Here is a 19,250-nt window from a genome sequence, read left to right on the forward strand (position 1 = left end):
TCTTTATTCCTGTCCTGCCCCTAGGTTCTTCACAGCCATTTTTTTCTTCTTTTAGATTCCATATATATGTGTTAGCATACGGTATTTATTTTTCTCTTTCTGACTTACTTCACTCTGTATGACAGACTCTAGGTCCATCCACCTCACTACAAATAACTCAATTTTGTTTCTTTTTATGGCTGAGTAATATTCCATTGTATATATGTGCCACATCTTCTTTACCCATTCATCTGTCGATGGACACTTAGGTTGCTTCCAGGTCCTGACTATTGTAAATAGAGCTGCAATGAACACTGTGGTACATGTCTCTTTTTGAATTATGGTTTTCTCAGGGTATATGCCCAGTAGTGGGATTGCTGTGTCATATGGTAGTTCTATTTTTAGTTTTTTAAGGAAACTCCATACTGTTCTCCATAGTGGTTGTATCAATTTACCTTCCCACCAACAGTGCAAGAGGGGTTCCCTTTTCTCCACACCCTCTCCAGCATTTATTGTTTGTAGATTTTTTGATGATGGCCATTCTGACTGGTGTGAGGTGATACCTCATTGTGATTTTGATTTGTATTTCTCTAATGATTAGAGATGTTGAGCATTCTTTCATGTGTTTGTTGGCAATCTGTATATCTTCTTTGGAGAAATGTCTATCTAGGTCTTCTGCCCATTTTTGGTTTGGGTTTTTTTTTGATATTGAACTGCATGAGCTGCTTGTAAATGTTGGAAATTAATCCTCTGTCAGTTGCTTCGTTTGCAAATATTTTCTCCCATTCTGAGGGTTGTCTTTTCGTCTTGTTTATGGTCTCCTTTGCTGTGCAAAAGCTTTTAAGTTTCATTAGGTCCCATTTGTTTATTTTTATTTCCATTTCTGTAGGAGGTGGGTCAAAAAGGATCTTGCTGTGATTTATGTCATAGAGTGTTCTGCCTATGTTTTCCTCTAAGAGTTTGATAGTGTCTGGCCTTACATTTAGGTCTTTCATCCATTTTGAGTTTATTTTTGTGTATGGTGTTAGGGAGTGTCCTAATTTCATACTTTTACATGTAGCTGTCCAGTTTTCCCAGCACCACTTATTGAAGAGTCTGTCTTTTCTCCACTATATTCTTGCCTCCTTTATCAAAGATAAGGTGACCATATGTGCGTGGGTTTATCCTTTTCCATTGATCTATATTTCTGTTTTTGTGCCACTACCATACTGTCTTGATGACTGAAAACCGGTCATCTTAAATAGCATAACAATTCTGGAAATATGATCTCTCTCCCCTCCATCCTCAACCAGGGTTTGCTTTTGTTGTTCCTCCTGTTTAGTTTCCTGAACTGATTCTGTTAAGTCTACTTTCGTTGTCTCATGTGGCCATAGAAGTCGCTGCTTGGTTGGCTTAGTGGTCAGATAACGATTGGACAGAGATTTCCTCAAGTGCCTGGAACCGATACGTCACTCAGCCTTTGCTGAGGGGCTCTGAGGGGATGGGGGGTGGGGGTGGACATGTCTGTTTAACATGCCAGCAGGCAGTTTATAGTTCTGCCTCAGCCTTTTTTCCCTGCTTGCACAGAGTCTGAAGGTAAGCCAGAGGTAAGAGAATAGGACATTCTCAAGTCTTTCTTGGGTTGGCATGTGTGCAACCCTACACATGTGTATGACATTCTCGATTGCCAGGAATATATTGACGATATCAAAGCTCCCTATGGATATCTTATTCCCCAGGTTTTTTTTCCTCTTAAGTTCTTGGTCAGTTTCTCCTTTGCTCCAACTGTTATCACTGCCTCAGGCAGCTGTGATGTTAAACAACTACGGCTGGTTGTTAGAGCCAACTCCAAGTCAGGTTCTATAAAGACAAGCCCTGTGAATGGAGTTTTCCAGGGAACTGCCAGACAGGTCAAATAATGACACTCCTCCAGAAGTAAGGTTTTGAGCATGTTCTGAACCCAGTCTGTTCCTTCCAGCAGCTGCTAGCCTGGTGATTTTCATGGTTACAATGAACGTGTGGCTGTTGGTTTTCTAGGCTACAGCAGATCTAAGGAGAGGGGAATAGGAATAGGGTAAATTAAACTATTACAAAACTTACTTTTCTTTCTGAGATTTAGCCATTTTTCTTAAATAAATGCTCCTTGGATTGTGGCAAGCCTTTGGTTAATTTCAAAGTTACAGAAAATTTGATTTTGACATTTTTTGGCTAGTATGCTCACTGCTTTTACAGAGGTACCAATTTCTGGAGGTCATAACTCTACCATTTTCACAGACCAAGCTGTTTTACCTTTTATTTTCAGGATATGTTTTTTAAAACGCTTTAAATTAATAAAATTTCTCAAATTATTTGAATTTCAAGCAGAACATTTTAAATTTACACTCACCTTTTTAGACATTTCTGGGGATTATGACTCTTCTGTTTGTCTACTGTAATCCTTAAAAGTTCTTCCCTGCTCCAAAGGAACTCACAAGCTTCTGGGAATATTCTTCTCCTTTTTGACCATTTCTCTTCCAGTGGAATATTAACTCACCTCTCCTTTATCCTGGTATTTTTCAATGAGATGTCCTAATAAACAGTATTTCTGGAGTAAAAGATTCCAACCTGTGTGTACATCTGGGATCTCTTATTAAGACCAACAAGATCAGAAAATACTTTTCTTCTTGTTCATAGGGCTATGACAGCTCTATGCAGCAATCTCCCTAACCTTTGATGTGTCTCCTAGTCAATGAGGACAGTGAAGAAGATGACTATGGGCTGATGCCCAGTGTGGAGGAAATCCCTGAAGATGTGGCCTCCTTGTCCATGAAAAGAGAGAACAGTCTTCATCGAACATTTAGTCGCAGGTTGGTCATATATTCAGCTGGCATCCCCCATCACTTCCATAGTTCCACCTGATCATTCTCTTTTTCTCTGTGGACTTTTTCTGAGTGTCCACATGGACGCTCCCAGCTCTTCTTTTGTTTCTGTGCATGTGGAGGAGGGTTGGGGTGGTGTTTCCCCCATGACCATCTGCTCTGAAATGCACTTTGATGTGAGCAGAGCTACTGTGACACCTGCTTGCAAGAAGACCCTTGGGATGCATCTACATGCTCAGGAAAGCTTCCCCTCTCAATCTCTCAGTTCTAGGTCCAGTAGCAGGCGTCTGAAGCCCTTAAAAGACTTGAAAACTCGGAATGTGAATATCCTGAAGGAGGAAGAAGAACCAGTGAAAGGGCAAAAACTAATTAAGAAGGAATTCATACAAACTGGAAAGGTAAACACCACAGTAAAAAGTACCATTAGAGGTGATATAAGGCTTGGGATTGAACATTTTTAAGTTTGATGACTTGAATACATATCACAGAGGAATATGTCTTGTGTGCTTTGCCAGTCTTTAAATTTATCATTGAAATGTTAGCAGAGGCTCTGGGCTTTTTATCAAATTGTATTTCCATGAAGAATGACATGTTCCCTGTGAATATCCTCATACTACACTTCATGAGTGTTTGATTCCATTCTGATATGTGGTAAAAACAAAAATGCTTTGAGATGCAATTCTGGGAGCCAGAGAACACCAATATATCAAGCTCATAGCACACAATTCAAATTAATAAAACTAAGTTCTTAAATTTAAGATCTTAACTTAAACATTAATAAAACAAATTCCAAGGTCTGTGGTATAGCCTTATCTGTCCCGCTCTGTTTTTATATCTTTTCCTCTTAATTGCATCTAGAAGCTCATTAATAATCTGATGGTTATTTACCCTGCATTATATTTCAGCATTGATTATTATCATCCTGGCCCAGTACAGAAATGTGATCACAGACTACCAAATTTTGCCACCGGCTCTCCACTTTCCAAAGGACTGTACTCCCCCTATGATTGGTATTCTAGGTAATTCCTCACCAAAAGCCGCTAGGAACTCTACTAATATTGAGGTGGGGGCTTTGCAGGTGAAGTTCTCCATCTACCTGAAATACCTACAAGCGATAGGATGGTGTTCGATATTCTTCATTATCTTTGGGTTTGTGCTCCATTCCGTGTCTTTTATTGGATCGAACCTCTGGCTCAGTGCTTGGACCCGTGACTCTAAAACCTTCAATAGCACCAACTATCCAGCCTCTCAGAGGGACCTGAGAGTTGGTGTCTATGGAGCTCTGGGATTAGCACAAGGTATGTGTGACGGCTACGGCAGCCATCTCTGAGACGCTCTGTCAGGTCCATGTCCTTTGCCTGGACTCATGACAAATTTGCTATCATGTCCTGCACAAGTCTTCAGGGATCCCTGTGCATGGTGCTGACTAAACTGGCTCCATTTCCAGGTATATTTGTGCTCATAGCAAATCTCTGGAGTGTCTATGGTTCCGTCCACGCAGCAAGCATTCTTCACAAGCAGCTGCTGAACAATATCCTTCGAGTACCCATGAGTTTTTTTGACACAACACCCACTGGCCGGATAGTGAACAGGTTTGCTGGCGTAAGTATCTCAAAGGTTGTAAGACGTGTTTATATGCTGAGGATCTTTTTATTTCTGACAGGGAAAGAATTCTCATGTGTCCCTAGGCAACACTGGGCAGTTCCAGGTTTTTGGTCCACTCAGCACGCAGATATTTCTTGAACACCTTGTGTGAGGTCCTAAGGATCCTGGGGTTACAGGGATGAACAACTCTTTCCCTTTAAGTAGCTCACCATCTAGTGAGGGGGACGGCCAAGGAAGTAAAGGATTATGATAGGATATAGGAAAACCAGTAACAACGATGTGTACAGTGGCATTCTTGGAGTACAAAAGAGTGACAGAGAAAAGAGATACCAGCTCAACCTGGGTGATTGAGGGTGGGAAATGTCAGAAAAGGAGGGACTTAACTCATAGAAGTTAGCCAGGGAGATGGTGGGGGTAGGGGATGGGTGAGTGGCAGAAGCAGGATGTGAAGGATTGTTCTGCAGAGGGAGAAACACAAGTAAAAGCACTATCACTAGTGTGACAGTGAATAAAAGAGATAGCAGGACAATGCTTTGCTTGGTTGCCGCCTCCATCCCTGAATCTCCCATCTTTGATGCTTTAAAAATAAGTAAACAAGGTCTGGATTGTGGAATCCTATAATTTTAATGGGGTTCTCCATCGACTGAAGATTCTGGGACCCTTAGCATTCATTCATTCAACATATATTGAGTACCTTCTATGAGCCAAGGACTGTATTAGGCATTGGGATGCTCAGTAAATGCTAAGATCATATAGATGGCTCTCTTCCATGGGCCAGACCAAAGTCGTTGATTCTTAATGAACATAAGGGGGAAATTTCAAAACAGAGGAAACCAGACAATTCTGAATAATATTCAACTATCACCAACAGAATTTTCAGTCTTCTGTTTGTAGAAGAGGGTGCACATTTTAAAAAAAATGTCTGAGGAGCTCTGAGCCCTTATTTGTTTGGTCTTGGAGCAGACACAGAAAGTCTAGCTCCCAGCCCACAGGCAGGTTCTGGGGACATGGTGACTGCTTCAAAAGTGGGCAGGCCCCCACTTGTCACCTTCCTGTGGAACGAAGATGGTGGGCATGATGTCACTGGAGACAACTTAAATGGGCTTTCTGCTCTTAAATAGAACCTTAAAAAGTACACAATTTTGGATCGGGAGATTTCTCACAGGAATTTTGCAAAAACACTCTTTTCCACTGTTGCTATAAATATATAATTAATCTTCCGAAAAAAACACAGAGATCATACTGTGAGTTACTTAGGCAACAGTCATATTTTGCTAACTGCTTTTGCATGAAAAAGGAAACTGTCATTAATTATACAGCATGTTTTGCGGAGAAGGTAGCTCAGACCATAAAGGAGAATTATACCTAAGGTCCTCTGGAGCTGATGACTGAGCCCTTAAGAGGAGATAAAGGAGGGGGTGGAGGAAGGAAAGATGGAGAATCTGTGCCAGGTAAGGGTCAAAATTAATCTGCATAGAACTAATAGCTGGTGAGGATTTCTTTTTTTTTTCAACCCTGGACATATAGTTACTTGCATTCTGATATGACTGAGCAAATTCGCTGCTGGAACCGAGATGTAAAATGTCATAGGAATTCATTAGCACACCATCTCTCCATATGTGTCCCTAGGATATCTCCACGGTGGATGACACCCTCCCCATGTCTTTGCGCAGCTGGATTTTGTGCTTCCTGGGCATCATCAGCACCCTGGTCATGATCTGCCTGGCCACTCCAGTCTTCATCATCGTCATCATCCCTCTTGGCATCATTTATGTGTCTGTTCAGGTAGGTTTGGAAATGGCTAGGTTTCCTTCCTTCTCTATTCATAAAAGCCCAAGCTCCTTCCTGAGACTCTTCTCTTGTGTTTATTGCTAGTCACTCTCCCCTCTCCAGCATCTTCCTTACTGAGCCAGATAATAACATACCAAGGAGCCCGTAGGCCACTTTCTGAAGCTGAAGTGTCAGCACTGATGGGTGGGTGGAAGTTCACGGTCAATCTCACCTTAACTTCTGCCCCGCACCCCACAAGTGTAAGTGGGGCATATTTATGTTTGGATCCAAGACTACTTTGAGGTTGGCTCTGGACAAAGTCTTGAGGCTCTGTAAGACCCTTCACAATGGTAAGGTAATTGGTTGCTTCTAGAAGAGTTGTGCTAAGGCTGCTTCCTTGGTTGGCTTAGGATTATCTGCTTGGAGATGTCCCTCAGCAGGAGCCCAGTCTGTTTTCACTTCAGGGCAGTTCTCCTTTCACTGGGGTGTCTGTGGGTGGCTTAGGCTCAATTCCAGTGTGTTCTTGAGGACACAGCTTAAAAGCCAAGCCTCACAGAAAAACCAGAGCAAGTGTAAGGGGCTCCATGACCATGATAAAAACTGAGGAGGGGAGGGAAGCTGTGGAGAGAATTCTTGTTCCACCATTTACCTTTGGGATGAATTGATCACCTTGAGAAAACAATTCTGAAGCCCTTCAGTCAAGGGCAGACTTGTGGCCTGTGGTAAGTTGACACCACCTGCTGTTTGTGTTGAGTTCCTCAGGAACATCGTCATCTTTGTCAGTAACAAACCAACAAATAAGAGGCAGGATCTGGGCTTCCCTGGTGGCACAGTGGTTGAGAGTCCGCCTGCCGATACAGGGGACGCGGGTTCGTGCCCCGGTCTGGGAAGATCCCACATGCCGCGGAGCGGCTAGGCCCGTGAGCCATGGCCGCTGGGCCTGTGCGTCCGGAGCCTGTGCTCCGCAGCGGGGGAGGCCACAGCAGTGAGAGGCCCGCGTACCGCAAAAAAAAAAAAAAAAAAAAAAAAAAAAAGAAGCAGGATCTTTGAGGAAATTTCCAGGTATAACATTTTGAATTCTGACTCAAATGCCCAGTTCTTCCCTAGTTTCAACAAATCCTCTTGGAATCTAGTAGCACCACTAACCCACCCCACTGAACCTCCCCCTTCAGCCTGCGCTATTACATCCAGTTCTTAGACCCTCAGCATTCCACACACCTCCAAACGATCTTTACCTTCACACACTGTCAAAGCACAATTTTGGTCACTTACCTGATTATTCAATTTTTATCAAAACCTTGGCATACCTTTCTTGGACCATTTACTGCCCATCTCCACTTTCCACACCCCTCGGTTCCCAGCAGCATTTATAAAATCTTTTAGAGACTGTTTTTCTAACCACTACAAAACTGTCATTTAGACAATATGTGCAGATTCTTGGGACCATACGGATTAGGCTGACAAAACTTATGTGGTTTGAAAATTCCAACCTCTAGGGCTGAGTGAGGTGTGGTGTCCGCGCTTTCGTGCTCCTCTGTTCCCTCCAACCCCAGATCTTCCCAGCATCCTCTTCCTCTGAGCCTCTCTCATTTCTCCTCTAGTCAGAGATGAGACCAGAGCCGCTTCTCTGTTCAGATGTGAGCTGTGGCCTCAACGTAAAGAATACTGGGTCACGGCCATGAAGGAAGAGGTACAGCGTATGTGATATGATTGTATGACTGAGTCTTCACTTTTTTGGGTCCAGATATTTTATGTGGCTACTTCCCGCCAGCTGAGACGACTGGACTCTGTCACCAGGTCCCCAATCTACTCTCACTTTAGTGAGACTGTGTCAGGTTTGTCTGTTATCCGTGCTTTTGAGCACCAGGAGCGATTTCTAAAGCACAATGAGATGGTGACGGACACCAACCAGAAATGTGTCTTTTCCTGGATTATCTCCAACAGGTGAGGCTGCCCCTGGATATCACCCAAATATGTGCTTCGGGGTTCTGCACTTTTGACATTAGCTGTGGGAGGGCAGGCATGGCCAGTGTTGTGAAATTCACTCTTGCCAAACACGCCTGTCACGTGAGTAGAGAGGAGAAAGCATGAGCTTTGGAGTCAGAGACTGGGGGTCCCTCTGTCTGCTCTGCCACTTACCAAGCGGGGTGAATTGTCTTGACCCCTCTCAGGAAAATCTCATTTTCTTTGTACGATGGCTGGAACACAACCTGCCTCATAGGCTTATTAAGGGAGTCACATGACATCTGTGAGCATTTGATAACCCAGGTACTGTTCACGTGCTGGGTGAACTGGATATTCTCTGTTTGCTTCCCTGAGAATGGATGTGAGATTCTCCATAGGCAGGACACTCTTTGTAGGGTGGTGAAAGAAGCAGAGGTTGGAGGGAGGAAAGCTGGGAAATTTTAGGCAAAATCAATGATGACAGAAATGAAAAGCTCACATCCTGTGAGATGAATCCAAAAAGGGTGAGCATTCTTGATTTCTCCAGCTTCATTAGACCCTGGCAAGAAGTCATGTGTCCTTGGAGGAGGAAGGTCTTTTTCAGGAAGTGGAAACCCTTGAGTGGCTTCTACACTGTCTTGCGGTGTGAAGGGCAGGCTAATGATGCTTAGTATTATCTGGAACATGGAGAGGTCAGAAATTTGATTGTAAAGATTTTTTATATCTTAGATACTTTCCAAGAAGGAAACAGGCATAAGAGTCAATTTTCTGTTGGACCCCCCATTGTAAAATATGTATATTTATTTGTACACGTGCTAGAATTATTCAAATTTAGTTAAATACATTTTACTGGGAAAGTCAGTTTTCATAAATTACATCAATATACACACTATTCAGTTCTCTACAAAGCCCGACATACCTCCCTGTCATCAGCTCACACCTAATTTCCCTCCACCTCCAGCTTCTTCTCTACCTTTTTAAAAATCACGAAATCAGACAGGGTACATTGAACCTTCCTGTGGTGATTTCTTTCTAACCTTACATTTGGATTCTTTATGCCATTGTTTCCCATGCCTAATCAAAAGAACTCACTTGGAACATTTGTTAAAATGCAGATTCCTAAAACCCATTCCCTGAATCTCCTGGGGAAGAGTCCAGGAATTTTTTGCATGAATTTGTGTAATTTTAACAATTGCCACCAGATGATTCTTAAGATTTGGCAAGTTTGGGAGACATTGGACTATAGGATTCCCTTAGTTTAGCAAACTCTTCTACTATCTTTTAAAATGCGATTTATTTTCTAAAATCCAATTTAAAAGACTTTAGGAACACATGGCATAGTCAAATTGAGACACCTCCTAAGAATGCAGCCCTACCAACTCAAGCCCTCTGAGAATGTTCTAGGAACACCTAGGTTGCTGGGTAAGGTAAGGAAGTGGACACCTCTCAGTGACACCTCTTTCTCTGGTTCTGTTGCCTTCCAGGTGGCTTGCAATTCGTCTGGAGCTGATTGGGAACTTGATCGTCTTCTTTTCATCCTTGATGATGGTTATTTATAGAGATACCCTAAGTGGGGACACTGTGGGCTTTGTTCTGTCCAATGCACTCAGTGTGAGTCTGAAGGTTGGGAGTTTGGCTGAATTAATGCATTATTCTTAAATGGAGCCTCGGGTATACCGTGGAGTCTGTGCTCTTGATTCCTTTCTAGATCCAGAGGGACCAGGGGAGACTGAGGTTCAAACCCTAGCTCCATCTCTTACTAATTGTGTAACCCATGGACAGGCTCCTTTCCCTTTCTAAGTAGGTACCAGTGTCATCTGGGTAACTGGACATAAATTGTGTTGCCCTGGGTAGTTAAGAAAGCAATCTCAGATGATTATCTAATAGTTTCCTGTCTCTTTGCTTGATTATAATCAAAAGAGAAAAAAAAATGAGTTTCTATTATAATGCAGCAGTAACCAGAAACTCTTCTGAACAAATAACTTCTATGTTTATTTTGTTAAATCACAGAATAATTGGAGTTAATTTTAATAAAGAATATAGAGTCTAATAGAACTATATAATGCATCCCCTGTTTGACTAAGGGATAGATATCAGACGTTATTTCCTACCACTCAGCCACTTTGCTACCACTGGCACTATGGTAAATGTTTAATGAATGATACTCATTTAATGAGTCATTTGGCCATCTTTTGTGGACTCTTTCTGAACTAATATACTGGGGGTCTGCACAGTTACCAGCAGGCTCTATATGGTGCTATTTTCAGTTGGCGTTAATAAGGCCCAAGGTGATCATGGCGGGACACCCAAAAGGACTCTGTCATTTACCAGAATCACAGGGTTCCTTGTGCCACTGCCCTTTCATCCCCTCATTTCTAGGCTTATTAACCTAGGACAGATGGGGCAAAGAGTTGGAGAACTATTATACTGAACCAAAATAAAAACATTCAAATATCAACAGTTCATATGGTCCAGGCTTCACCAAGTGGTTACTTGTAGTCCCCAGCCTCCTGTGCTCTCCCTCTCTCTAACCACCATGTGCTCTACAAAGATTCCCTGTGTGTATGTGCCAGGACTACATTTTTGCCTGAAAAAAGCTTGCATGTGAGCAGCTTGCCTCTGAGTAACCCATGGATTCCCTGGACTCTGGCCCAGATCATGACAGTCATCTTCCTAGTGGTTAGATGTTATCTCTGTAATGGCAGGAAGGCACCTGGAGTTCATTGGGGTAACAGAGGACAGGGGTCCATGTGGATGTCCCACCTTGAGGGCTGGGTTCTCAATGGAGCTGTTGTTGAGAGTAGAGGTGGCAGCTATTTGGAAGGCCTTCTCCTACCCTGTGTCTTTCCTTATGCTTTCCCCATTGGTAGAATGCCACCCCTAACCCCTAAGGGCTTACAGGCAGGAGACCCACGGCCAGCCTCTCCAGCCTCAGCTTTGGCCCTAGGCCACTCCAAGCCAGTAGTGCCTTTCCTGTGAGCACCACACAGTTGAGCACTTAATTGTCCTCCCACCATTCAATGCACCGGCCTCATTTCCTCCCCCAAGAAGGTGTGGATTGTCTCTTATACTTCTCCTTGCTCTCTTGTAGAGCCCGGCATAGTGCTGGGTGCAGAGTAGGCACTAGATTGACCTTGTGGTTTAACTGGTTGGGTTGGTTTCTGAGCCTGAGATGATCCTTAGTCTTCCAGTTTTTCTGTAGATCACACAAACCCTGAACTGGCTAGTGAGGATGACGTCAGAAATAGAGACCAACATTGTGGCTGTTGAGCGAATAAATGAGTACATAAACGTGGAAAATGAGGTAAGGAGAAATCAGAGGAAGCCAGAGACAAGGCCAAAAAAAAGCCACCGCTTTGAGAATGCATCTTCACCTTATCTAGAGATTTCACATGGGGTCATAAAGGTTCTCTGGAAGTTTCCCTTGCTCTAACTGAAAGAACCTAATTTCTTGAAACCTAAAATAGGTAATGGTTTGGGAGAAGTCAGGTCTTGGGATGCACCAAGTTAAATGGTGGCTTCATTCTGGAGATGCACAGAACAACCTCGTGGGATAGGGTTTCTTTAATTGAATAGGGTAGGACCCTTCTGGAATACCAGTCTAGTTCAGTCTATTCAATGCAGATGCTCACGGGTGGCTGGCACACTGCTAGCCTGTTCTGTGACATGAGTCCTGTGGGGACTGTTGAGCGAGTTGTCACTGTGTAAAGCACTTTTCCTCCTGTCGCCTTGCCAGGCACCATGGGTGACTGATAAGAGGCCTCCAGAAGGTTGGCCCAGCAAAGGGGAGATCCAGTTTAGCAACTACCAAGTACGGTATCGGCCTGAGCTGGATCTGGTACTGAAGGGGATCACTTGTGACATTAAGAGCACTGAGAAGGTAGGTGGAGCTGAAGAAAGGCCTGGGTGTGTCCTTGTGAACATAGAGGTGGAGAGCAGTGGGCTCTGGGCTTTCATTAATCTGGTGGAAGTGAGAGGGTTGGGGCGCTTCCTCTGCCCTGGGGAGGTGTAGGGACACAGCGCCACCACCAGAGGGCAGGATATCCACACAGGATCAAACAGACTTAAGCCTGTAAGGGCTCTCTTGCTCAGCCCTCCCCTATCTCCCTGTCTGCTGACTGGGCTCATTTCCTGTAAGCGCCAAGGCTTGTAGAGGGGAAGTCAGGAGGAAGCACCGGCCTGGGGAAGGAACTGGTGGGAACAGCTGTGTGCAGGTTTGTCCCTGCAGAGAGAATGGCCTAGTTCTCCCTCTGGTCTGCAAAGTCCTGGTATGGTTTTCTTGTTCTCTGAGGACTTGGGGTCTGATGCAGGGCCAAAAATATGTCTGGGTACTGATGCTCAGGTCCAGGTCAGGGTCTGCTTCTCAGACCTGATGGCAGACCCAATCCTCCCCTTCTCCTCACTTTTAACAAGGATTTTAAAAAAATCTATAATTTCCAAGAATAACTGCAACAGATGTGTACATTTCCAGCAGTCAATGTAGTTCTCAGCAAGCAACAAGTTAGGAGGTAGGATGGGAAAGCCATCCTTTTCTGACATCCAGGTACATTTTTCCCCACCAAAACCAAAATCAGTTTAACATCTTAGAGATGAAGTAGCCAGTCACTGTCTTTTTCCACCTGTGATTATGAATGTCCCTGGCTAAACTGTTGCCCTCAATAATTACATGGTGAACTAACATGCCAAGGAACTGTATTTACAGATTGGCGTGGTGGGCAGGACAGGAGCTGGGAAATCATCCCTGACAAACAGCCTTTTCAGAATCCTAGAGGCTGCAGGAGGCCAGATCACCATTGATGGGGTAGATATTGCTTCCATTGGGCTCCACGACCTCCGAGAGAAACTGACCATCATCCCCCAGGTAAGCTGTAGGACGTACTCTCACATGCAGCTTGTTCTACAGGAAACATGTGCATCTTCTTCTTGATGTGTGTTCATCTGGTGGCGTCATTTCTGCTGTCTACCTGGGATACCTAAGCTAGTTCCCTAAGACACATTGCTTCCAGAACTTACAAAAATAAGTCTTACATTTTTTTGGTAATATGCTTGTGTGACTGTCAGTATCTAACCAGTAGGTGGCAGCAACACAGCAGAAGTCAAATGGAGCAGATGATTATTTAGCATTTCTATAGCCCATCAAGGTTCGCAGGACCTTTGCAATCAGCATTAGCAGTTTTGCTGCTGAAGCTTGAAACTATTAAGCTTTGTACTCCCCATTTGATATGGTTAAAAGACAGGGGAGGGAATTTGTGGCAATGTTTTGCCAATAAGCGGAATGGTTAGCGCATCAGCAAGAAAGTCTTCCCTGCAGCTTCCTCTCCAGACCCTTCCAAACAAGGACTGCCCTGGAGGCTCTCGGGGTATGTGGGTCCTCATCAGAACCTGTCCTCTGCTTGCTGCAGCCAAGTCTCTGGGGTGGCTTTGGTCTGTCTGGTGTTTGCTCCCTTTGTTACACTCTTTTTCACCAGCCTCTTCAAGAGCGTAAGAAATTCTTCTCTTGTAACTATATGACCCCTTCCCCTGCCTGCCCCTGATCCCTCCACCTCCAAACCATGAGTTTTCATTTGGGGGTGTGGGACGTTCCTCTCATTTTCTTAAGGGATGCTAAGGCAAATTTGGAAATCCATAAATGAACTTCAGAATGAAAAACCAAACAAAACCAAGGACTCCTCTTAATGCTGTGTTTAGCTCCCCGTGTTTAGCTCCAAGCCTGCAGTGGGGAAATCTTGGAGAAGCTGGGCCACTAACTAACCAGCTTTCCATCTCAGACCAGTCCTGCTCACTTTCTTGGCCACAAGGAATTACTGGTTCCTGTTCTTTTATTAAAAAAAATTTAAATATATATATGTGTATATGTATGTGTGTATATATATATATATTAAAAGCCAGATGTTAAAATTTTTTTTTAATTTTATTTTTGGCTGCATTGCTGCACGGGGGCTTTCTCTAATTGTGGTGAGCAGGACTACTCTTCGTTGCGGTGTGTGGGCTTCTCATTGCGGTGGCTTCTCTTGTTGCGGAGCACGGGCTCTAGGCGCGCGGGCTGCAGTAGTTGGTGGCTCGCGGGCTCAGTAGTTGTGGCTCACGGGGTCTAGAGCGCAGGCTCAGTAGTTGTGGCACACGGGCTTAGTTGCTCCGCAGCATGTGGGATCTTCCCGGACCAGGGCTCGAACCCGTGTCCCCTGCATTGGCATGCGGATTCTTAACCACTGTGCACCACCAGGGAAGTCCCTACTTGTTCCTTTTCTGACATTAGCCCCAGTAACTCCCTCGTCCCTTGACTTGCAGGATCCCATCCTGTTCTCTGGGAGCCTGAGGATGAATCTAGACCCTTTCAACAACTACTCAGACGAGGAGATTTGGAAGGCCTTGGAGCTTGCTCACCTCAAATCTTTCGTGGACGGCCTGCAAGCTGGGTTGTCCTACGAAGTGACAGAGGGCGGTGACAACCTGAGGTAATGTTTCATAACCCACTTCCCCCACAGGCTGTGGAGGAGGCGAGGGGACCACTACTTTTGTTACTCATGCATGGTGGTGCCTGGCATCAAAGAATTTTCACTCTCCAGGTCTAATTCCTAATGCGTAAAACGAACTTGATGTGAAGATTAAAATAGATGTGAATGTGCTTGGAAACTCTTGAAAACCTTTGTCAGTAAACATACCCTCACAGGACATGACAAACATGAGCTTGCTGATCCCACCGTTGTGCGGGTTTTCAGCTGCACTCTGCAATCAGGCTGAAAACAATCCCCATGCCTGGTCCAGCCCCAGAGAGTCTGATGTAATTGGTACGTGGCATTGCTGGAGATGGGAGTTCTAAAGGATCCCAGGGGTTGTTACAGGCACCTCAGTTTGGGAAGCCCTGATCTAAGGAGCACGTAGATGATGGAGATGTGCTGTCCGCAGGGTCCTTGGAACACCATAAACCAGCACAAAGACTCTTTTGGCTTCACAGTTCTTGTTACCTTTTCAAAGTGTTTCCTCATATGTTGACATTTCACATTTTCTGTCAGTTAACAAGTTGGCCTGGCATTTTCCCTACAACAACCTCTTTTCTCCCTCCACACACTGATGGTCAGCTCTCAGTCAAAGCTGGTGGCTCAGGGGCCGGCCTTGCTGCAGCCCTGGTGCCTTCTGGGTGGTGGGCAGGGCATGCACCATTAGCAGTTGGAGCTCAGAAGGGAAGGCTCAGTAGCTCAATTAATGGACCCGCTGCTCTGGCTTCACCTGGGAGCTTGTTATAAATGCAGAATCTCAGGCTCTATCCTACTATTCAGAATCTGCCCTTCAGCAAGAGTCCCAGATAATTTGTGTGCACATTAAGCATGAGATGCACTGCCTAGAAGGTTGAGTCTTAAGTAGGCTGCACGCTAGAATCACTCGGGAAACTTAAAGTCCCAGTGCCCAGGCTGTACCCCAGACCGGTTGAATCAGGGTCCCAGGTGATTTCAGTGTGTAGCCCCAGGGAACACTTGTGAGCCTTGGTAGAGAACACCAGCATGTTTGTTTTCCCTCAGTGACAGATCTAGGAACTAGCAGGACTGAAGTAGGTCTTCAGGCCTATTAAAAAGGCCATTCAAACATTCAGTCAACATATATTGAGCACCTACTGGAAATACAGAGGAAAATGCCACAGACCCATCCATGCCCTCCTAGCACTTACAGTGTGATGGAGAAGACACACCTCGTGTGAGTAAATTCTGTGCAGTAAATGCTGCAGGTGTGCAGGGCCATGTGGGCAGGATGTGATAGGGGCCTAAGGACAGAATTACACCATCCTCTGTGAATGCTGGGAGAAACTTACCTGGCATTACCAGCGCCTTGATTTCAGACCTGGTGGGCTGCTGAAACCTAAAATTCCCTGATCAGAGACTGGAGATCAGTCAGCTTCGGGAGAGTCAGCAGCTGAAAGCCAAATCGATACCTTAGCAACAGCCTGTTACTATGAAGTCCAACTGAACGAGGTGGGAGTTGGGAAGCGTTAAGTAAATAGTTTTTCAGTGTCTCTGTTCTGACGTTACAGAGAAAAACTGGAAGTTCATCTTGGGTGACTTCTCATCTCCTGCATAAATTTTCTTACAGAGAATTACAGACCTTTAGCCACCCCCTGTTTAATACGTTCCCTAATGGCCACAGCAGGAAAGAGCAATTCCAAATTCACGACTATTTCCTCCACATCACTTCCCAAATGTTCTTTATGTAAGTAAGAAGCCCAGCCTTCATTACTGGCTTTCAGCAATTTAAAGTGATTTGCATTTTACAGGCATATTCGAATTCCACAAACATTGCATCTCCCACCAAGACATCATGTTCATTAGATAGCAACGGTTTCTAATCAAGGGAGAAGGCCCTGAACAAATAATTAGCCTTGAGACTAGAATTACACATTAAAATAACAAATGAATTTGCTAAGGCCACTAAGAAATGCCACTGGGGCATTCTCATGCGGTTTCACCCTATACTAATGGTGTCAGGTCAAATACTGCTGAAGTCGGGTACTGAGACATCACTGTAGCTAAACGCAAAGCACTATTCCAGGGTTAGTGTTTTCCAAATTTGTTAAACATGAAAATCTCCTGGGGTGTATTCAAAATACAGGTTCCTAGGCTCCTCCCCATTCTGACTGAGAGCAGGGCCCAGAAATAGGAATTTTTAAATTAAGTACCTGCGGTGGGTCTTCCAATTAATTGAGAAAGTTTGGCAAACATTGCCCTTGGTAACAATAAACAGCTAGTGGAAGAGGCTAAGGCATTCTAGGGGAATTTGGAAGTGTGGGTTTTGGAAGTCTGATCTGGAACATGAAATCTGCCCCGCCAACCCCCAACCCAGGTTATTCCTTGGTCCTTAGGGGCTAATGCCTTGTTTCTTCCACTGGCTGCAGCATAGGGCAAAGGCAGCTACTGTGCCTGGCCAGGGCTCTGCTTCAGAAATCCAAGATTCTGATCATGGACGAGGCCACTGCTGCGGTGGATCTAGAGACAGATCGCCTCATCCAGACAACCATCCAAACTGAGTTCTCCCACTGCACGACCATCACCATTGCCCACAGGCTGCACACCATCATGGACAGTGACAAGTGAGTCGCGGGACAGAGCTTGATAGCCACGGCTTAACCCGTTGTCAACAGTGATAGCCTCAGCCGTGAGGTCTCTTTACAGGTTTAACTACCATCATTTTATTGATGAAAAAATGGAGGCTGAGAGATTGCAAGTAATTTGCCCCAAAATTATACATCAAGCTAATGAAGGCCAACAGGGTTAAGGGAACTGTCTTGAAGGTAAAATGGGAAACTGTAACTATTAACTGAGTATGAGGGGTGGAGGAGGCCCAAGCCAGGAGTGATATATATTGCTCCATAGACCTTCCCAACTAAACTGGGTCTCAGCTGCTCTGCCTGTAAACAAGCTTTCTGTTCCTTCTAACTCTGACAATCTGACAATTCAAAATGGGGGGGGGGGTCAGTAATCTTAAAACTGAAGAGAATAGGCTCCCTTTTTTGACCAAGGGGAAGGCTCCCTTTTTAAATCAACGTATCCTTAATGTGTATCCTTAAAAAAAAGAAAAAAACTTACGTAAATAGTATAAGAGTACATTCAGTATAAGTCTATTTTGTTCAGTATTCCACATGGAATCCATGTTGATGCAGATAGCCGCAGTTAGTCATTCTCGCTGCGTTGTAGCCTAGTATGAATAAACATACTGTTATCGTATTGGTCACCTGGACCCGTGCTGGTGTCCTAGCCTAGAGACCCCTCGTCTTGGCCAGGGAGCTTCTTTTTCCGCTCAGATTCGCACAGCCAATAACAAAACCAATGCTAAGACTTTGCAGCACAAGCTTTATTCAATGGCCAAAGAATGGAGAAGTGGGAATTAGTTCACAAATCAACTTTCTCAACCCGATCTGGGCGGAGACACCATTTATATAGGAGGGTTGAGGGGGAAAAGGGAGGGAATTGGAAAGAGTAGGAGGAATATTTATGACTAATCTGAGAAGGGGGGTGTGGTTTGAACGGGAACTGATGCAACCCTCCTTTTCAGTCCTTGTCTGGGCTTTTCCGGTTGTTGTCATGGCAATTGTCCACATCATGGTGCTGGTAGGTGTGTCATTTAGCATGCTAATATATTACAATGAGCATAATGAGGCCCAAGGTCTACTGGAAATCAAATCTTCCACCACCTTGGGCCTAGTTTGTTCTAACCAGTTCTTGTTTTTCTCTTTGCAGCTTACTCCTGAAACTTAGATATGAGCACTTGGTTTCCATTTGAGGGAGGGGCAGGGGTATGATTCTGGGGCAACAGCCTTGGTAGCAATATCGAGACTTAGTTCTGGTTATTATAAATGCTAAGGTTTGAGACACTGCTTTCTAAGACTTCTCTCTTTTTTGTTTCAGGGTAATGGTCCTAGACAATGGGAAGATTGTAGAGTATGGCAGCCCTGAAGAACTGCTGAAAAACACTGGCCCCTTTTATTTTATGGCCCAAGAAGCTGGCATTGAAAATACGAACTGCACAGCATTCTGACAGCACGTCTTACAGGTTAGAGAACGACTATTAGGATCATTCCTTATTTTTTGTGAAGTATATCATACATCTAAAAGTGTGTGTAAAATGTATGTTTTAAATACGGATCGTAAGTGAACACCCACGTCCCTGCCAGCCACGATTTTTTTAATGAGTATTACCAGCTACATCAGAAAACCCCTGACGATCCACTTTGATCGTACCTCCTTGCTACCCACCCCCCACAAAAAGCACCACCATCCTAATTTTTGTGATAATTATTCCTTTGCTTTTTGTTTGAGTTTTACCACTTGCCTTAAACAACATGTACCATTTTTTCAGCTTATGCGAATGGCCTGACTCATACTGCATGTATTCTTCTATGACTTCTTTTGTTCAATATTATATTGGAGATTCATCCACGTCGATGCGTGAGGCTGGTTCATTCTCACTGCTCTGTAGTACGGCAGTGTGTGAAAACGCCAGTTTATCTAATTTAGGTTGGTCAGCAGTGGGGTTATTTCCAGGCTTTGTTGTTTTTCCCTGTTATGAACAGTACTGCTATGAACATTCTGGTACTTAAGTCCTAAGATACATGTGTAAGAGTTTCTTTAG

General features: G+C 44.3%; 1 protein-coding gene across 1 annotated transcript in view; it reads left to right on the forward strand.

Moving 5' to 3' along the window:
- The window catches only part of ABCC2 (ATP binding cassette subfamily C member 2), a 69,203-nt gene extending 50,153 nt beyond the window's left edge, over nt 1-19,050 (forward strand). The window contains exons 20-32 of the mRNA XM_060125420.1: nt 2,684-2,804; nt 3,082-3,214; nt 3,895-4,114; nt 4,264-4,418; nt 6,051-6,206; nt 7,936-8,135; nt 9,620-9,746; nt 11,338-11,439; nt 11,872-12,015; nt 12,838-12,996; nt 14,424-14,590; nt 17,017-17,211; nt 18,527-19,050. Coding sequence (XP_059981403.1) covers nt 2,684-2,804; nt 3,082-3,214; nt 3,895-4,114; nt 4,264-4,418; nt 6,051-6,206; nt 7,936-8,135; nt 9,620-9,746; nt 11,338-11,439; nt 11,872-12,015; nt 12,838-12,996; nt 14,424-14,590; nt 17,017-17,211; nt 18,527-18,656 — 2,009 coding nt within the window. The 3' untranslated portion in view covers nt 18,657-19,050. The remainder of the gene's footprint in view (nt 1-2,683; nt 2,805-3,081; nt 3,215-3,894; nt 4,115-4,263; nt 4,419-6,050; nt 6,207-7,935; nt 8,136-9,619; nt 9,747-11,337; nt 11,440-11,871; nt 12,016-12,837; nt 12,997-14,423; nt 14,591-17,016; nt 17,212-18,526) is intronic.
- Nucleotides 19,051-19,250: the final 200 nt, after the last annotated feature.

The sequence above is a fragment of the Lagenorhynchus albirostris genome, chromosome 16 (assembly GCF_949774975.1).
Source record: "Lagenorhynchus albirostris chromosome 16, mLagAlb1.1, whole genome shotgun sequence".
Classification (NCBI taxonomy): domain Eukaryota; kingdom Metazoa; phylum Chordata; class Mammalia; order Artiodactyla; family Delphinidae; genus Lagenorhynchus; species Lagenorhynchus albirostris.